The sequence below is a fragment of the Geotrypetes seraphini genome, chromosome 6, assembly GCF_902459505.1.
Source record: "Geotrypetes seraphini chromosome 6, aGeoSer1.1, whole genome shotgun sequence".
NCBI classification, from domain to species: Eukaryota; Metazoa; Chordata; class Amphibia; order Gymnophiona; family Dermophiidae; genus Geotrypetes; species Geotrypetes seraphini.
In genome coordinates, this window is record NC_047089.1 from 41,185,222 (window position 1) to 41,204,033 (window position 18,812).

General features: G+C 47.9%; 1 protein-coding gene across 3 annotated transcripts in view; it reads right to left on the bottom strand.

Annotated features, from left to right (window-relative positions):
* PSPC1 (paraspeckle component 1) overlaps nt 1-18,812 on the bottom strand; it is a 319,494-nt gene that overhangs the window by 286,281 nt on the left and 14,401 nt on the right. For all 3 annotated transcript variants that reach the window (XR_004539827.1, XM_033948195.1, XM_033948194.1), the window contains exon 3: nt 310-405. Coding sequence is in view for 2 of the 3 variants with exons in the window: in XM_033948195.1 (XP_033804086.1) it covers nt 310-405 (96 nt within the window). In the remaining variant the exon portion in view is untranslated. The remainder of the gene's footprint in view (nt 1-309; nt 406-18,812) is intronic.

The following is an 18,812-nucleotide window of genomic DNA, read 5'->3' on the forward strand; positions in this document are numbered from 1 at the left end:
TGACTAATGGGCAGACTGGATGGACCGTCATTTACTATGTTACTGAATGTGTCATTGTAACTTCCTGGGTAACTGACCACACCTCTTGTAAAGTAATCTGACCTTCAACTGAATACGGCAGAATAGAAAACCTGATTAACAATTATTTTTCAGTTAATGACTAAAGCAAACACATTGCTTAGGAGCATTGAAGGTTATCAACAAAATACTTTACATGCACTATTAGTATGAAAATAACCTGGTATGCACACTTTTTCAATTGTCTGAGGGTGAACAAGAAAAATACAAACATATGTCAAGCAAACATACTTATGAAATTGCTGAGTCTTCTGCATAAGTTTTTCAGGTAGCCCATCCTCATCATCAAACTGCTCCATTGGCTCTATAATAACTGGACGAGGAGTTCTGGAAAAAAAAAACCCCAGTTCAATATGAAAACCTAGACAGACAAGAAAACACTTTTGAGACACAATGAACACAAATAAGCTAACATTTTAGAGTATACCAAGTTCTTTGGCTATTTTAAACAGAATTGAAATACATTTTCAATTTACCAAAGCAATTTGGGTTTTTTTTAATTGATCTTTCAAAAAGGATCAACCATCCATCCAGCATCTCCAGTGCCAAAAAAATGAATCCTAGATTCTGAGCCTCAAGGATTCCATAGGACAAATTGGACAAACTGTTTCAGACAAAATGGCCACCACTCCCACCAACAATGTTGAGGACCATGGGTCTCAATACTTCTAAGTAGGGAACCAGAGACCAAATCTGGGCAGCCTTCTCCTTCCGCCTCCCCTCCCCCAAAGAACCATTTCTCAAATTGAAAACAATGTAAGGAGCACAAGGAGCCAGCAGCTGCACTCAAGTTACCAGCTCCTACAGGTTCTGCAGCATTAGAGAATGATGTGGGAGAAAAATTTGTCCCCAACCCCACCAGCTCAGTCCCCGTTCCAACCCCACCAGCTTGTTCCCCACCCCCACAGACCATTTGATCTCATCCGCACAAGCCTCAAATAGTTATGATTTTATACTGAACTTATTTTATTCAGGTATAAAAAGAAACAATATTCTGTACAATTGTCATTTTATAAAATCACAAATATAGAGCAAGGAACAACAAAACCCCTGTCTCCCCTCTCCTCCTTCTCACAAATATCCTCTTCACTATCGAGAAAACTGAAGTCAAATTACTACAGAAAGCTACATAGAAAAATCAAGCTAACAGAATATTTCAGTCACACATGACAGAATAGTGTTAGGGGTGTGCTACTAGGGCATCTCCCATTGGCTATTCGCCGCTTACCACAGTGGGAACAGTGTTTGGCAGCCTCGGCTATAAGTGAACAGAAAAACTGTCGCAAATGAGATCCAATCCGAAGCAGTGCACAGCAGGCGACGGAGAAGCACATAGCAGCCAAGAAAGTGGTAGATGCCAGAAAATCGCAAGGGCTGTGCAGATGTGGCACCAATAAGGGAGCTGCAACACGAGATTAGTTCTGCCCCAACCGCGACGAACACCGCTGATCCTCTCCCTCACCCGCAGCTTGAGAGAGAAACTCCCCACACCGCCCGTTGAAGAGGGAAACCCTTGGCACTCAACCTCTGCTTACCAGTTGCGCAAACAAGTCCCAACAAGAACCTGCCTCACAGCATTGTGCTCCAAATGTCAGATTTTTTAATTTTGTAATAAGGAGGCAGCCTGAGCAACAGAGAGCAGCAACAGAGGGAGGGAGAAGAGTGGGTATTGATCTGGCTCCACCAGGTATATCCCCCTAGGCACAACTGAACCTAAAACGCCTGAGGCTGCAACCAAGGCAAAAGCAGACAATGGGAGCCCACTGGAGAGAAAAATCCATGAGTATGAAAAAGTCTATCCATCCACCTGCTGGAGATAATACTGGAGAGGTATGAAGCATGCTCAACTCTGCTGTTCTTTATCTCTGCTAGAGAGTTGCACAGGGATAGAAATCAAACCTGTCCCCGAATGTTTCCATAAGTAATCTCTTCTGTCCCCATGAAATTCAGAAGTAGTTATTTCATTAATTAAAGGCTCTGGTAGAAACCCAATAAGCAAAGACACTTATTAATTTGGAAATATTAATTGGGAAGAATACATATTTTGTAAATGGGTCTCTGCAAGTCACAGTTGCTGGCACCTCAGTGGTACAGGGATACTGTCAGCAACTGCTACGCTTGATGGAGGCAAATTCTGGCCACCTTTGGAGGAGGTCCTCAGCTGGCAGTGCATGGGGATCCCCACCAGCCACAGCAAGGGTCGGCAAGTACTTCAACACTGGAGAAATAAAACCAGAAATGCATTTCCTTTTCTGTTGAACCCAATTACAAAGGCAACTGCCATATACATTTCCCAAAGCTAACATATTTTGTTCAATAAATTCCTTTTCTTACCTGAAGATTTATTTTTCTATCAAGTCTGTTCATTTCTCTTTTTTGTGCTTTTCTGTCTTCTACAAATACGTCAAGCAGTTGCTGTCCATTGGTTTCTCCTACCATGGTCCAGTATTTCTCTCTTCCCTCTCTCCCACTGTACAGCATCCTTCTATCCTGGATAAATCTCCTCTCTTTCCCCTTCCCACTCCCACACAGCATTTCTTCCTCTCTCTCCTCCATCCCCATGTGCAACATGTCTCTCTCATTTCCTCCCTTGTTGCAAAGGGAATGGGAAAAGAGAGAGATCCAGAGTGCATCACTCTCACCCACTCTACAGCTACATCCAACATTTCTCACTCTCTCATCCCCTGGTCCTTGCGCAGTATCTTTTGCCCCTCCCCACCAGCATCATACCCAACATTTTTCCTTCTATCACCCATCTCCAGCATCACGCCGCGTTTATCCCTCTATTCCCTTGATGTCCAATATTCCTCCCTCTTGCATCCCTTTCCATCTGTCCCACCATTCTCTCTCCACCACAACATCCAGTATTTCTCCCTCCCTTCCTCCTCTTACAGCGTGCAGAGAGATGAACTTCGGATTCCTGGACCATGGAGAGGCACTTCAAAGACTACAGGGATCAGATGGGCTCCACCTGACCAGAAGAAGAAAGAACGTCTTTGGGCGACGACTGGGGGAGGGTACCCACTCTCATGGTGTGGTAAGTAACCATTCTGGTGGGGTAAGTAGCCACTCCATTTCTGAGTCTGAGGTAAGCACTCGCATTGCAGACAGTACTGTAGGGGACAAACTAACTCAAACGGGAAAATCTCCATGGAGAACGGGCAAACACAGTGTATGGAGGGCTATGTACGTTAATGCTCGCAGTTTAGGCAATAAAATTCTGGAATTAGAGACAGAAATGAGGAATGCCAACCTAGATATAGTGGCAATATCTGAAACCTGGTTCACGGATTCCCATGAGTGGGATATGGCTTATACCAGGATATAACTTGCTCCGTCGAGACAGAGAAGGCAAAACCGGAGGAGGGGTAGCACTATACATCAAAGAGGACGGAAAAATTATGTTCTTACCTGTTAATTTTCTTTCCCTTAGATGCAGTAGATGAATCCAGAGACCAATGGGATAGCTCACATCTACCAGCAGGCGGAGATAGAGAAACTGATTAACAGGTGGTCCTACTGACTGGCACTCCTCCTGTATCTCCAGTAAAACTCCTTGCCCAAGCATCCGTAACCATCAATAGGCATAGCATGGAAAAAACTTATTTCCCATAACAAATCTCAAAATGCAATAATACAGAATACAACCCTCAATAATAACAAACTTTGAAAAAAACGACAGACAATATCCAGAAAGGGTGGGGCTCTGGATTCATCTGCTGCGTCTAAGGGAAAGAAAATTAACAGGTAAGAACATAATTTTTCCTTCCCTAACAACAGCAGCAGATGAATCCAGAGACCAACGGGATGTAGCAAAGCAATCCTCAATCTGGGTGGGAAGCAAACGCCGCCTCCGCAATAACCGAAACACTAAACGCATCTACCGCATGCACCCCCACAGCCAACCAGTAATGCTGAGAGAAGACACTCTCGGAAGACCAAGTAGCCACGAGACAAAACTCCTCCAAGGAAAAAACCTCTGGACCGAGTCCAAGAAATAGCCATCGCTCCTGTGGAATGGTCATGAAGTTCTTTCGCCAACTGCTACCCTGCCATCAAGCAAGCGTAAAGAATGTCCTCCTGAACCCATCGAGCGATGGAGGCTTTGGACGCTGCCATACGTTTGAGGCATCCCTTGAAGAATACAAAAAGGTGATCTAAACAACTACAAGTCATTAGAAACCTAGCTCGCGGAGAACGCTACGCACTTTCAAAAAAATGCAGTAAATAAAAGCACATCTCCACATTTCTCCTCCCAGGATGAAGGAAAAGTGAGAGTGACATAAAAGAAAGGATGCCACCTCCTTAGAAAGAAATTGTGGACCGTCCGAACTGACACCCCAGATTTTGTAAATCAGAAATAGGAATCCCTGCCAAACAAGGCCTGCAACTCAGAAAACCGCCGAGCTGAAGCCATGGCCACAAGAAACCCCTTGTTCAACGTACAAGGAGGAAATGAAGCCTTCGGTAAACTGCAAAGAAGTACCTGAAGATTGTACTCCGGACAGGGTTTACTAAGAGGTGTACGAATATACCGAACTCTGTTTAGGAACTGAACTACATGAAGCTGAGAAGTAAGCGAAGAGCAATATACCTCGCCCTTGTAACAAGCTAAGAATGGTGCTTGAAGCTGAAGGGAACTGAACGCTAAGCCCTCGCAATACCCTGTGCCAAAAAAGACCTCCGGAAGGGTGCAAATGATGAGAAGTATCCAAGAAAGGAACAAACCTCCAAAAGGAAGCAGCAGCCACAGGTGAAGACGTCTATAGCGCCTGGACAAGAGAAGAAATAACCTGCTTCGCATAACCCTTACACGGCAGTAATGACTTCTCAAAAGTTAGGTCGTAATACCAAAGTAGTACGAATATCCATGTTGATCGGACCCTAGGGAAGCAAATCCGGAGATACCAGGACACGTAGTCCGGCTGTCAAAAGACTCATCAGATCCGCATAGAAAGGATGACGCAGCCAAGCCAGAGATTCTACAAAGACTGTGCCCGGAAAGCGAGCTCGAGACGACAAATCCAAGCCATCAACAGCCAGGGGAAAACACTGAAAAAGAGAAACCAGAGGCGAGAAAGAAGCCACGCTGCTACCCCCCTCTAACTCCCACTCCCTTTGCCCGCCGAAGAAGCTAGGAATCAGAGAATTGTGAGACGAGGCCATAAGGTCTAGTTCCAGGAGATCTCACGTCCACCAAAATAGCTGGAACGCCTGAGCCAAAATTCCCAATATCCAGGAGATAGAAGATTTCAATATTACAAACGTGTACACTTTCTAGAGCGTACACAGCACTTTACACCGGAACATGCAATAAATGGGCTATGCTCAGATTTCGCGGAAAGAAAGTCCATCCAACTCTTTTCCTGACCCTGAAAATGATCTGCCAACAGAAGAGGAAGATGAGGGTCCACCCATTGAAGAAGAACAACAACTTTACCTGTCAACTGAGTTCATCACCTACTGCCCAAGCTGTAGAGCAGGGGTGCCCAACACGTCGATCACGATCGACAGGTCGCTCGCTCAGGCAACCCCAGTCGATCGCAGAGCGGGTTCCCTTCTTCCCTTCTCTTTTTTCCCCTCCTGACTGGCCTGCTCCTGAATTCTGCTGCTGCCTCCGCTGCTCAACATTAAAAAACCACAAAAAAAACAGCTTGGAGAATTTATGCTCCGGGGGTAACGTGTGCTTGTACCGGCTTCCCTTCTCTTCCCTCTGAAACCGGAAGTTATGTCCGGGGGGGGGGGGGATAGAAGGGAAGCCGGCACGCACATGTTAGAGCCCCGTTCGCGGGCTAAAGCGGGAGACAGGTCAGTGATTTGCTCTTCTTGCTGCCAGGTCCTGCCTACTTTCTGTTTCCTCAAAGGCAGGACCCTGCAGCATTTCTCCCAATAGGTCGATCTTGGGCCGATCAGCCTTCCTCTCCCCGACGTCAATTCTGCCGTCGGAGAGGAAGTTCTGGCCAGCGGAACTTCCTCTCCGATGGCAAAATTGACGTCAGGGAGAGGAATGCTGGTTGGCCCGAAGCAAGGAGAGCTTGGCTGGCAGCGGGCGGCTTTGGGGGCCTGTTATCCGATGGCAGTGGCAGTGGCTTGGGGGAGGGCAGGGAGGGAGACAGAAGGAAAGAAGAGAAACAGAAAAAAGAAAGGGGGCATGAAGAGAGAAAGAAAGAGAGGGCAGGGAGAGAGGAAGAAAACGTTGGGGGGGGAATGAGGTCAGGAGGAGAGGAAGCATATAGGCTAAAAGAAGGGAAAAAAGATTGGATGCACAGTCAGAAGAAGAAAGTGCAACCAGAGACTCATGAAATCACCAGACAAGGTAGGAAAAATGATTTTATTTTAAATTTAGTAATCAAAATGTGTCTGAATTTATATCTGCTGTCTATATTTTACAATATGGTCCCCTTTTACTAAACCGCAATGGCGGTTTTTAGCGCAGGGAGCCTATGAGCGTCGAAAGCAGCGCTGGGCATTCAGCGCAGCTCCCTGCACTAAAAACTGCTATCCTGGTTTAGTAAAAAGGGAGGGGGTGTGTATTTTGTCTATTTTTGTATGGTTGTTACTGAGGTGACAGTGCATAGAGTCATCTGCTTTGACCTCTTTGAAAAATCCCTGGAATAGGATAATTAACAATTCTATGCGTACAGTGTGCGTTGTGTTTTTTTAAAATTTTATTGTTGGTAGATCATTTTGACTTGGTCATTTTAAAAGTAGCTCGCAAGCCCAAAAAGTGTGGGCACCCCTGCTGTAGAGAAATACCTCCATCATAATACTGACTGAAAGGACCCTCAGCGGTATTCCGGAAGAATTGTCCGAAACTCCAGAAAGGCAGCCTGATCATGCTCAAGAGTAGAATAATGAACAAGAACCGAGTCGCCGCCTAAGACCAGACTCCTGGAGCTGAGGATGGAAGGCATCGAGTCCCCCAACCCGACAGCCGTGGATGTTTGGCAGCCACGAGTTAGTCCAGCAAGGACCGAGGAATGCTTTTGAAAAGAGAAATCTCACTGAGTCACCAAATCATACAGAGCGATGCATGAGGAGCCTACCAAATAATTGGAGCCCTGAGGTACCAGGAACCACCGGAACAAAAGCAACTGCTGTAGCGTTATAATGGGAAAGCAAGCTGAAGTTCCCAGTGGAGTCAGCAACAGGGATCCTGTAACCTGTACGGAATCCCATACTCTTGGTCATGGTGACTGAAGAAGAAAGCAAACCTGAGACTGACCCATCGCCCTAGTCTCTGGGAGAAACACATTTTTCTCCTATATGAATAAAAATATCTCCCTGATATACCTATAAATAGTACAGGAGAAAAGAGCGCTGTGCAAATTCGAAGAGCCACGTCCAAAGAACTAAGGAAAGGAAACCACCCTTTTCGTGTCAGTCAAATGGCCCGACTGGAAGACGTCCGAATCAAGCAGTCAGTCAAGAAGAAATTAGGTGAACCACCTGGTAGCGCCAAAACGGTACCCCTGCCCACATTTTCCAAAATGTCCTTGAAGCCTTGGATAGGTGAAATGGCATGTGCCAAAACCGAAAGCGCAGCTCAAAGAGAGGCAAGCAAACCTAGTGCCGATTCGGAGTCCATAGGGACAATGTAAATAGTCTCCCAGTTTTTCTGCAGAAATGTGTAACCCAAAGAAACTAATTCAGCAGAATGGAATCCAGCCTGCCCAAAGCCCCTGGCTTGGGCACCATGCAGTATGTGGAACCACGTCCCTTAGTTCCCGAAGAACTACAAGAACTGCCCTGAGGACCAGTAACATTGAAAAGGGAAACACAAACACAGAGACCCCAAGAACGAACTGGAAACCTGAGGAGGATGCAAAGTTGCAAGCATCCAGAAAAATCATCACAGCTCCCTGACCTGACATTATAGCGTCTTCTCCCTCAGGAGAAAGCCTGAAGAGTCATTGGACGAAGTCAAGATCAACTCAAATGAAGTGCAGAAGGTCAGGAAACGGCAGTATGAGAACTGTAGGATCTACAAGAAGATTCTTCTAGGAAAATCAAGTTTCACCATGGAAAGAGGAATATACCGGAACCATGAAAACAGTACTAACTTCATGCAACATGAGCGACATACGTATGTCCTTTAAAGTGAATACGTACGAACTGGTCACGTGACGCTATGAGCGAGTGAAGACGTCTCCTCGCTCGCTCCGAGGCCGCCCGATTTACCGTTTTTAACTCGCGGGACAAAGTTGCTTTCCAACGCTTGTGCGGCTCCCGGATCGGTGTGTCGCTATATGGAAAAATATATAACGCGCTCCCAGGACTCCATGATGACCAATCAGCCCAAAAAGAGCGTGAACGTGTGCGACCTGTGGAGTCCAAGATGGCGTCGAGCCCTGCAGCAGCGGTCTCTCATTTTACTGAGACCGCGCTGGGGGACATTAAGGAGGCGATATCGCAGGTCCTGGGGCCCAAAATGGAACTTCTCTCTACACAAATTTCAAATATTGAAACTTTATTATCGGCTGCAGCGGTTCGTACCACTGAATTAGGCAAGCGTGTCTCAATGCTGGAGGATTCCTCGGTGACCAGAGACACAGATATGTTTAAATCATTTTTATTAAAGCATAAACATAGCAATGAACAAAGCATAGCACAATTTTCAAATAGCATACAAAGCCAATCCCCACCCACCCAACCAACCAACTCCCCTCCCACCCTCCCACCCACCCTGGCAGCAGCGGTAACAAATCAAGAAAGATAAAGCAAAAGGGGAAAAAGAAGTCAATTAAGTACCCCAAAGTTGGTTTTGAACATAAGGTGTAAAAGTCAAGCTAAAAGGGTACTAGCACTGAGTGTATAAACGTCCAGCTTTAGTTGACAAGTCCATCACTTCACGTCGTTCCAGTAACATTTGGTGTAACATTAATGCTCTCCATTGAGGGACAGTCGGAGGTTGTGGTGAAAGCCATTGCAACAAGATACATTTCCGTCCCAGCAATACAGTTTTCCTTAAGAATGCTGCACAACCTGGTCTAGGTGGATGAAATCGAATCTGCATCGTGAAAAGGAAGTTTGGGTGCAATCTCCAAGAGCAATGCCAAAGTCGTGCCACCAAAGACACTAACTGTATCCAAAAGGAAGATATCATGGGGCAAGACCAAAACATATGTCCAAACGATGCCATAGGACCAGCACATTTCCGGCAACAGTGTTCCACACTTATCCCAATCACATGCGCCCTCTTGGGCGTACAGAAGGCTCTCAGTATAAATTTGTAATTTCTTTCCCTCTCAATCGAGGACACAGTCGTGGTCTTTCCCGAGCGAATGCCTCTGCGAATCACATCCGCTGCAATGGGCAATTGGAGATCAGCAGACCACCTCTGAGCCAAGGCAAGAAAGTCTAATTCACCCGCCCGTTTCTGTAGCCACTTATGGAAGAATCTGAGGGACATTGACTCAGGAGCTGTGAGTGCAATCGCTTCTTGCAATCTGTCTTGTATATCCTCCTGCAACCTCACCGGTGTCAAGGACTGTAAATAATGTGTAAGCTGTTGATACGCAAACCAGTCCGTAGATAATAGCCGAAACTGCGTTTGTAGGTCTCTGAAGGGAATCGGTGAACCATTATCTTGTACGGTCTGTGACACATATTGTAGGCCCTCACGAGACCAGCGTCTGAACACTGCGGAATCCATGCCAGGTAAGAAGTCACCATTTCCAATCAATGGAAGGCAAGGTGTATGATGTGGAGAAATCTGCACCAGAGACAAAGATATATCCACGCTGCAGGCCTAAGTTTCTTTACAAGCAGAAAAACTGGATGATTTGGAGAATCGCTCCCGTCGCTCTAACTTGAGGCTTATGGGCATTCCTGAGACAATCGCGGATCGCCTATTATTGGATACGCTGGAGCGCTGGCTACAGGACGAACTACCTCTCCCACCCTCTTTGGGCCCCCTGAGATTGGAGCGGGCTCACCGGTTGGGATCCAGACCAGGTTTGGAGACTCGCCCGAGGGTGGTTATTCTTAAGTTGTTAAATTTTCGTCACAAGGTAGAACTCCTACACCAATATAGAGCCAAACGGGATGCGCTTACCTATGATGGCACCCTGGTCCGCATAAGCCAGGACTTCTCGATGGCTTTACAGGAAAAGAGAAAGCCGTACTACCCACTCTGCACTAAACTTGCTAAGCTTAAACGAAGGTTCCAGTTTAACTACCCGGCGCTGCTTCAAGTTCAACATAATGGAGTCTGGAAATCTTTCCAATCACCTGACGCAGCAGATTTCATAAAAATCCTGGAAAGCCAGACAACTGGAGAGTCTTGACTGCACTATGAGCTTATATAGCCCGCTGTTCTTTATTGCACTAATTCATGTTTGATTAGATAATTGGTTTGTTGGAGCACTTTCTAGTCCTGATGGCTCTTTAGGAGCTCTTTACTGTTATTCGGGCGGCCCCGGGCCAAGTGTCCTTTGTAACCTGTCTGGGTCCCTCTTGGTAGGGACTTCTGGGTTTGTTTGGGGGGGTTGGGGGGTGTTTAGTTTTTGGGTGGTAGCGGCGGCATGGTTTTGGGGTTTTATTTTGCTGTTAAATTTTTGTTGGGAGTTTACCTTTGTGGGGAGGTATGAATGGTTTGTATGGAGTGTGTTCAGGGGATCTTGGGGTGAGGCTGGGCACCCTGGGACCCACTTTCTTTGGGGGTTGACTTGTTCGCGATACTCTAGTGGGGTGTCCCATGGGTGACCGGACGTAACGTATAATCTCCTGGAATGTATCCGGCATTACCTCCCCTGCTAAACGAACTAAGATACTATCCCAACTGAAACACCATCGAGCAGACATCGCTTGTCTCCAGGAGACTAGGCTCACTGATTTAGAACACCAGAAGCTCCAGAGAGGCTGGGTTGGCACTGTATACTATGCATCTGCCCCGGGGAGGAGGGCTGGGGTGGCCATACTTATCCGAAAAGGCTTAGCGTGTACTGTTCAGGTACAAAGGCGTGACATCCAGGGTCGCTATCTTTTACTGAAGGTCGAGAGGCCTGGGGGGATTTTTAGACTGTTGGTGGGTTATGGCCCTAATGGATATCAACATTCATACTTTCAAAATTTGGTTAATATTTGCTTACAAGATTCGGATAGTCCTTTGATCCTGGTGGGTGACTTGAACCAAGTATTAGATCCGGCCATGGATCGATCCGGGATGTCGGGTGTATCATCGACGAGACATACTAAAGGGGTCCCTTACCTTTGTCGGGCTTTGGGGCTAGTTGACCCCTGGCGCTTGCTCCACCCCACCGAGCGGGATTACACACACTAATCCCGGGCACATGGGTCATTCTCGCGGATTGATTACACCTGGCGGTGGGTGGACCAGTAGGACCGGGGACGGGCTGGAGATTTCCCTCTTATTTACATCAAGATGCACATTTTCAAAAGTTCTTACTTGACAAGTGGGAATCCTATTGCTCCTTCAATACCCAACATATTGATCAACCGGTGTTGTTTTGGGATGCAGCAAAAGCTGTACTCCGTGGAGACCTTATCGCATACGTTACCACTCGCACGCGGCGCATAGCACATCGTATTATAACGCTTGAACGACAACTGGTGTTGTTAAAAAGAGAATTGCTGCGTAGTCCTACTGCCGCTAATCGTGAAGCGTATCATTCGGTGTTGGTGGCCTTAAATTCCCTTATACATGAACGTACGAAAAAGCTATTGTTTTTTCGTAAATTTCAATTTCATAAATATGGCAATAAATCGGGGAAGTTACTAGCATCCATTACTAAAAGTTGGAAGGGTTCTCGATATATCCCAATGATACACGATAGGTCAGGGAACATACTAACCTCAGCAGAGGCTATCTCTGAGAGTTTTTATAGACATTTTGAGGCATTCTATGCGTCCCCGGATTCGTATACAAGCCCGGATGTGAATGATTACCTGGAAGATGCGGGTATGCCTCGCTTGACGGCTGCTCAGATCTCACGCCTTGACCGTCCGTTACATCTGCAGGAGGTGCTTCAGGCGATTCAGAACCTAAAATCTTGTACAGCCCCGGGGCCTGATGGTTACTCCCCTGAGTTCTTTAAGATCTTATCTATCGCTCTCTATTGGGGGCTCCCTTCTAGCTTATTACACGACCATTCAGACACAACGCATGTTCCCTCGCTATGCCAATGAGGCCTTGATTACTCTTATCCCTAAGCCGGCAAAACCACCGACTGACTTGGAATCCTACCGTCCGATATCGTTATTAAATGTAGATGTAAAAATCTTTGCCCATATCCTGGCGGATCGGTTAGCCCCTCTGTTACCATCACTTATTGTTCATGACCAAGTGGGATTTGTTCGAACTCGACATTCGGTGCTGAATGTACGAAGGGTACTCCTAGCGTTTTCTCGTGCTCAACAGTTGCGTTTACCTGGCCTACTAGTTGGGCTTGACGCGGCGAAAGCCTTTGATAAGGTTAATTGGCACTACTTGTTTCGGCTTTTGCAGTATATGGGATTTCCCGTTAGTTATTTTGCTTCTATACAGGCGCTCTATGCGAGACCTACTGCCTCTGTGTTAGTTAATGGCATGAGATCGTCCTCTTTTTCTATTGGTAGAGGGACGCGTCAGGGATGTCCGATGTCCCCTCTCCTGTTTCTTCTCTACTTAGACCCGCTGTTACGTACACTGCAGGGGGACGATGAGATTATGGGACTACCCGAGGCTCAGTCTCAGTTGCTGGTGTTGGCCTTTGCAGATGACCTTTTGCTTGCTTTGGGCAACCCTCAGCGTTCGTTGTATCGGGCGCTGGAAATCCTGGATGAATTTAGTACATACTCGGGACTGGTTCTTAATAAGCAAAAATCAATCGCTCTTCCAACTACGCTAGAGGTGCGCCAGAACTGGAATGGTGAGTTTCCTTTGCAATGGGCATCCTCCCATCTGGTTTATTTAGGGGTGGTCATTCCTCAACAATTAGATAGGCTTTATACCGATAATATACTGCCCTTACTTAATCGCACTGCTACAACATTAAAGAACTGGCGGAATTACCCTCTCTCTCTTTCTGGTCGTATAGCTCTTTATAATATGATGATTCTCCCACAATGGCTTTACTTATTACAAACACTCCCTATAATGTTAACGAAACGACATTTATCTCAACATAGATCTACCCTCTCGGCCTACTTGTGGCAGGGTAAACGGGCTAGGATATCTTTGACCAAACTGATTCTTCCCATTGCACAGGCTTGTGTATTTTTAGGTTTACCGTATTTTCACGCAGATAACGCGCACCCATGTAAAACGTGCACACGGGTATAGCGCGCAGAAACCACGATTTTATGTACAAAAACTTTTGTATACCGCGCTCACGGGTATACCGCGCATGCAGCCCGACTGTCCTTTCGCCCGCCACGACTCTCCTCTGGCCACCCCGACTCTCCGTGCGCTGTCCCGACTATCCGTTCACCCTCCCTGACTTTCCGTGCACTGCCCCGCCTCTCCGTGCGCTGTCCCGACTCTCCGTTCACCCTCCCTGACTTTCCGTGCACTGCCCCGACTCTCCGTGCGCTGTCCCGACTCTCCGTTCACCCTCCCTGACTTTCCATGCACTGCCCCGCCTCTCTGTGCGCTGTCCCGACTCTCCGTTCACCCTCCCTGACTTTCCGTGCACTGCCCCGACTCTCCGAGCGCTGTCCCGACTCTCCGTTCACCCGCCCTGACTTTCCGTGCACTGCCCCCCACCGGCAGGACCACTCGCACCCCCACCCCGAAGGACCGCCGACTCCCCGACAATATCGGGCCAGAAGGGAGCCCAAACCCTCCTGGCCACGGCGACCCCCTACCCCCACCCCGCACTACATTACGGGCAGGAGGGATCCCAGGCCCTCCTGCCCTCGACGCAAACCCCCCTCCCTCCAACGACCGAGGGTCCACCCATTGAAGAAGAACAACAACTTTACCTGTCAACTGAGTTCATCACCTACTGCCCAAGCTGTAGAGCAGGGGTGCCCAACACGTCGATCACGATCGACAGGTCGCTCGCTCAGGCAACCCCAGTCGATCGCAGAGCGGGTTCCCTTCTTCCCTTCTCTTTTTTCCCCTCCTGACTGGCCTGCTCCTGAATTCTGCTGCTGCCTCCGCTGCTCAACATTAAAAAACCCCAAAAAAACAGCTTGGAGAATTTATGCTCCGGGGGTAACGTGTGCTTGTACCGGCTTCCCTTCTCTTCCCTCTGAAACCGGAAGTTATGTCCGGGGGGGGGGGGGATAGAAGGGAAGCCGGCACGCACATGTTAGAGCCCCGTTCGCGGGCTAAAGCGGGAGACAGGTCAGTGATTTGCTCTTCTTGCTGCCAGGTCCTGCCTACTTTCTGTTTCCTCAAAGGCAGGACCCTGCAGCATTTCTCCCAATAGGTCGATCTTGGGCCGATCAGCCTTCCTCTCCCCGACGTCAATTCTGCCGTCGGAGAGGAAGTTCTGGCCAGCGGAACTTCCTCTCCGATGGCAAAATTGACGTCAGGGAGAGGAATGCTGGTTGGCCCGAAGCAAGGAGAGCTTGGCTGGCAGCGGGCGGCTTTGGGGGCCTGTTATCCGATGGCAGTGGCAGTGGCTTGGGGGAGGGCAGGGAGGAGACAGAAGGAAAGAAGAGAAACAGAAAAAAGAAAGGGGGCATGAAGAGAGAAAGAAAGAGAGGGCAGGGAGAGAGGAAGAAAACGTTGGGGGGGGAATGAGGTCAGGAGGAGAGGAAGCATATAGGCTAAAAGAAGGGAAAAAAGATTGGATGCACAGTCAGAAGAAGAAAGTGCAACCAGAGACTCATGAAATCACCAGACAAGGTAGGAAAAATGATTTTATTTTAAATTTAGTAATCAAAATGTGTCTGAATTTATATCTGCTGTCTATATTTTACAATATGGTCCCCTTTTACTAAACCGCAATGGCGGTTTTTAGCGCAGGGAGCCTATGAGCGTCGGGTTGGGCCCATGTGCCTCAGGCCGCGCCCCCAGGTGGGACCTAAGGCTCCAGGGCCTATTCTGATTGGCCCATGCGCCTTAGGCCCCACCAGTAGGCGGAGCTTTGGGACGGATGGGCCAATCCGGCCTCATTCTGTCGTTGGCTGCCTGCCGGACAGGCGGGTTTGGCTCCCGTCTGTCGGCCAACTACCAAAGGTACGGGGAAGGGGGGTGGGGGTGTCGTGGGGGTCGGCCAGGGGGGTCACGGGTCGGCTGGAGGGGGCGGTCGGAGGTTCTTGGGGGGGGCGGTCGTTGGAGGGAGGGGGGTTTGCGTTGAGGGCAGGAGGGCCTGGGATCCCTCCTGCCCGTAATGTAGTACGGGGTGGGGGTAGGGGGTCGCCCGATATTGTCGGGGTAGGGGGTCGCCCGATATTGTCGGGGAGTTGGGGAGTCGGCCGGGCAAGAGGGCTTGGGCTCCCTCTTGCTCCGATCGTGGATGCGGGTGCGGGTGGGAGCGCGTGCGAGCGGTCGTTCGGGGTGGGGGTGCGAGCAGTCCTGCTGGGGGGGGGGGGGTGAATCGGGGCGTCGGGCGGGGTGGGAACTAAGTACAAAAACTTTTGTATAACGCGCGAGGGGTATGCGCGGTAGGTAAAAACGCGTATAACGCGCGCATTATATGCGAGAAAATACGGTAATCTTGCTTGTCAATTACGTCATATCCATGATTGGTTTTGTAATACTGCTTGTTTTTCCTTGCCTGAAATTGAATGTTTTCCTTTTCAGCCATACCATTTTAGTTACCTTTTACATGTTCTCCATTTGCCTGATGTGCCTCAATTGCTTACACACCCTCTACTACCTGCTATGCGTGTAGCTTGGCGGATGTTGTGTCGCTTATTAAAGATCCCACCACGAACAACGCCTTGCCTTCCTTTATGGGGCAATGGAGACTTTAAGCCTGGACTGGACTCTGCTTTGTTTCGTCGTTGGTCCAAGACGGGCCTACAGTATGTCTCTCAAGCAGTAACTCGTGAGGGTCATCCTATCTCCTTCGCAGAACTACAAGTGACGTTTCATCTTCGTCCAACTGACTGGTTTGCCTATAGACAACTTCAACATTATTTGCAAACTTTGGCCCTGAGCATACTGATGGAGAAAGTTTATGATCAGTTACAGGAGGCTCTTTGCCTCACGGCTCAGGACACTATACCTTTGAAGTTTCATCATAAGTTCTTACAAGACTTATTTGGTACCTTGGATTGTGCTACTCTGGCTCAGAAATGGACTATTGATCTTCGGATACCCATTTCGGAGGAGATGCTTCGTAGGGATATTCGCATGGGCAATACTGCAGTTCTATCAGCAGTGGAGAAGGAGAGGAATTATAAATTTCTTTTACGTGCGTTCTACGCTCCAAAGAGAGCCTATTTGATGGGGATTGGTTCGGGACATGGTTGTGGCAAATGTTCTCAACCTTTGGCAACTATTGGACACATGTTCTGGTCATGCCCTTTGATATCTTCTTACTGGCTCCAGGTGGTATCTTCTGTGGCTCAACTCTGGCAGTGTTCCTGGCGACTACATCTCTTCACTTTCTCTTCACTTTACAGATTAGGCTTCATCCTCCTAGACCTGGATGTTCGTCTTTCATCCGGAAGACAGTGTTGATGGGGAGGAAGTGTATTCTGTTGCAGTGGCTCTCATCTCAGCCTCCCTCTCTTGCTCAGTGGAGAACACAAATGTTACAACAAATGTTACTGGAACGGAGAGACATTGCTGATATGTCCTCTAAAGCTGGGCGACTATTCCGCCTCTGTTGGCTGCCTTTTAGTTTAACTTTTACCTCTTATGTTCAACAACAACTTTGGGATGTTTAGAATCCCTTTGGTATATTTCTTTCTCCCCTTTATATTTCTTTTTTAACTTGAGTTGCTTGCCGCTGCTGCCACCCGGGTTGGGTGGGTGGTTGGGTGGGTGGGGGATTGGTGTTGTATTATGCTGAAAATCTGTTTTTGTTGAGACCTGTATTGTAGTGAGTTTTTGCTTCTCTTTAATAAAAATGATTTAAACATAAAGTGAATACGTACTAGACGCAATCCAGACGCTGCATCTACCGCCCCGTGGCAAACAACAGCCTCCTAACAGGTATCAGACAAAGCTCACATCACGAATGATAAAATAATGATAGAATAACGATAGAATAGGTAACTGGCTCCTGGTGAAAAGGAGCTGTACAGCCCTTCCTGTCTGTCTAGCCTGTGCCGTGATAAAATGGCGACAGGAGAAACCAGCGTGATAAGCATGGAAATCTGAAGTCCAGGCCCCCTCAGAAAAGAGAAAGATGCGGTCTACCAAGAAGTAGGCTCAGGGAAAAAAATCTCAGACTTCCCCCTCCCAGGTCCCCCAACAGGTGCCCCGGGCCACAAGCAGCTGCACCGCACACGCTGCCAGCTCGTTGGGCCGTCTAATAAAAGGGATATGAAGCAGTCGGAAACCGGGAGAAACTGCCAATCCGAAAATAGAGGAAGCCAGTCCTGCCATACAAATAAGAGAAGAGCCAACCGGCCACCCGGCGTCTCCCCTAGACCCATCTGCAACTCATCCAGAGAACCAGAGAAGAAAACACCCACGCAAGCAAAGTCTCCTAGATATACAGGCCTCAAGAGAGACAAAAAGAAACCTGCATAACGTACCTTCAAGCGTGTACTGCCCACTGCTGCGAAGCGCGGTGTGCTAACCCAGTGCAGAAGGTCACCACACCCTTCCTGAGGAGAAACCACACCATGTTGTGGTCACTGGAGGCCAACGCATCACCACCAGAACAAAAGTGACTGCTATAGCGTTATAATGGGAAAGCAAGCCGAAATTCCCAGTGGAGTCAGCAACATAGATCCTAGAACCTGTACAGAATCCCATACTCTTGGTCATGGTGACCGAAGAAGAATGCAAACCTGAGACTGTGACTCATCGCCATAGTCTCTGGGAAGAAACACATTTCTCTCCTATATGAATAAAAATATCTCCCCGATATACCTATAAATAGTACAGGAGAAAAGAGTGCTGTGCAAATTCGAAGATTCACACCCAAAGAACTGAGGAAAAGAAACCACCCTTTTCATGTCAGTCAAATGGCCTGACTGGAAGACGTCCGAATCAAGCAGTCAGTCAAGAAAGTAGGTGAATCACCTGGTAGTGCCAAAACGGTACCACTGTCCACATTTTCTAAAATGTTCGTGAAGCCTTGGGTAGGCAAAATGGCATGTGCCAAAACCAAAAGTGCTGCTCCAAGAGAGGCAAGCAAACCTAGTGCCAATTCAGAATCCAAAGTGAAAATGTAAATATTCTCCCAGTTTTTCTGCAGAAATGTGTAACCCTGAGAAACTAATTCAGCAGAATGGGATCCAGCCTGCCAAATGCCCCTGCCTTGGGCACCATGCAGAAAGTGGAACAACATCCCTTAGTTCCTGAAAAACTACAAGAACTGCCCTGAGGACCAGTAACACTTAAAAGGGAAACACAAAACATATACCCTCCAAGAACGAACCGGAAACCTGAGAAGGATGCAAAGTTGCAAGCATCCTGAAAAACGTTCACAGCCCCCTGACCTGACAACATAGCGTCTTCCCCCTCATGAGAAAGCTTGAAGAATCATTGGAAGAAGTCAAGATCCCCTCAGAATGAAGTGCAGAAGGTCAGGGAATGGCAGGATGAGAACTGTAGGATCTGTAAGAAGAAAAAAGTTCTCCTAGGAAAAATCAAGTTTCACAATGTAAACAGTAGTATACCGGAACCATGAAAACAGTACTAACTCCATGCA